We start from the raw sequence: 1,211 nt of genomic DNA on the forward strand, positions 1-1,211 counted from the left end.
CCCGACTCCCTGCCCCGCGCCTCTCGCCTGCGCCCCTCACCTGCCACCTAACCGCCTCCCTCAACCCGCTCTCCATCCCGAGGGAACAGGAACGGGTTCTGGTCCAATTCAAAACCCCTCAGCGGTTCCCAGGGACTTTAGGGGAAACCCACAGGCTCCCGGGAAGGCTCCCTGGGCTAAGGCACTCGGCCGGGCTGGTACCTGCCGCTTCCTGGATGAAGGCTGGGTTGCGCTTGAGGATGAGCAGGAAGGAGGAGGAGCCGTGGGCACACAGGTGCAGCATGATCTTCAGCACCTGGGGGGACGGTCACGTGGGGCGGGGCCAGGCCCAGAGGGCACCCCGGCTGCCTCCCGCCTCACCACCCACGGTGTGAGCTCAGGCCTGACCTGACCCCAGGGTCTGCGGCCGCTGGGGCCTCACCTTGAGCTTCACGCGGCCGGAGCCGCTGTGCAGCCGGTTCAGGAGGTACTCCAGGAGGCACTGGCTGCTGCCCAGCGACTCGTGGGAGATTTCTGGAAGGCGCTCGGGTTAGGGAAGGAGCGAGCTGACCGCGGCCTCACTGTCACCGAACCGCTTAGGGTCCCTCCCTGCAGGCACCCACCCCAGGCCCGCGTTTCAGGAGCATCGGGCACCGGGGGCCTCCTGGGCTCCTGAAAGGGCCCCGGCCGCCGAGGACAGAAGCCCAGGGCCCTGCGTGGGGACACGGGGAGGATACTGGCGATCTCCTCGAACAGGTAGCCCGGACACGGCGCGTCGTCATCCGACGTTCCCTTCAGGAGAACCGGGAGCTGAAAGGCAGCGAGAGCCCCGCCATGAGTGGGTGGTGCACAGGGGTGAGCCCACGGCCACCACAGGGGCCAGCCATCCCCGGGGGGCTCCTGGGGGCGCCGGTGTCCACGCATTTCGGGGTTGGCACGCTGCCAGGTGAGGGAGCGAGGGGACAGCAATGGTCGCACCGGCTGCAGGCAGCTGGCGGGAATCATGGAGAGGAGCCGTTCTGCTCGGTCCCCCAGGCGCCTCGCTAACAGCCGGGCAGGACGACTTAAGGCAAAGCCCGAAGCCGAGATGAGCCTTTCCCACGCGGGGCAGGTGGGCAGCGTGACGTGGCCCCTAAGCCTGACCCACCCACGGCGGCGCTTCAGGGAACAGACCCTAGAAATAAGCCGCCAGGAGACAGCCGAGCACGTGCGTGTGTTTACTTGTTAGCAGC

At 67.8% G+C, this 1,211-nt stretch overlaps 1 protein-coding gene across 1 annotated transcript in view; it reads right to left on the bottom strand.

Moving 5' to 3' along the window:
• ENTHD2 (ENTH domain containing 2) overlaps nt 1-1,205 on the bottom strand; it is a 7,873-nt gene extending 6,668 nt beyond the window's left edge. Inside the window, exons 1-3 of the mRNA XM_005880291.1 lie at nt 717-1,205; nt 422-513; nt 202-295 (exon numbers count right to left, since the gene is read on the bottom strand). Coding sequence (XP_005880353.1) covers nt 202-295; nt 422-513; nt 717-984 — 454 coding nt within the window. The 5' untranslated portion in view covers nt 985-1,205. The remainder of the gene's footprint in view (nt 1-201; nt 296-421; nt 514-716) is intronic.
• Between the last annotated feature and the right edge of the window lie 6 nt (nt 1,206-1,211).

The sequence above is a fragment of the Myotis brandtii genome, unplaced genomic scaffold (assembly GCF_000412655.1).
Source record: "Myotis brandtii unplaced genomic scaffold, ASM41265v1 scaffold632, whole genome shotgun sequence".
NCBI lineage: Eukaryota > Metazoa > Chordata > Mammalia > Chiroptera > Vespertilionidae > Myotis > Myotis brandtii.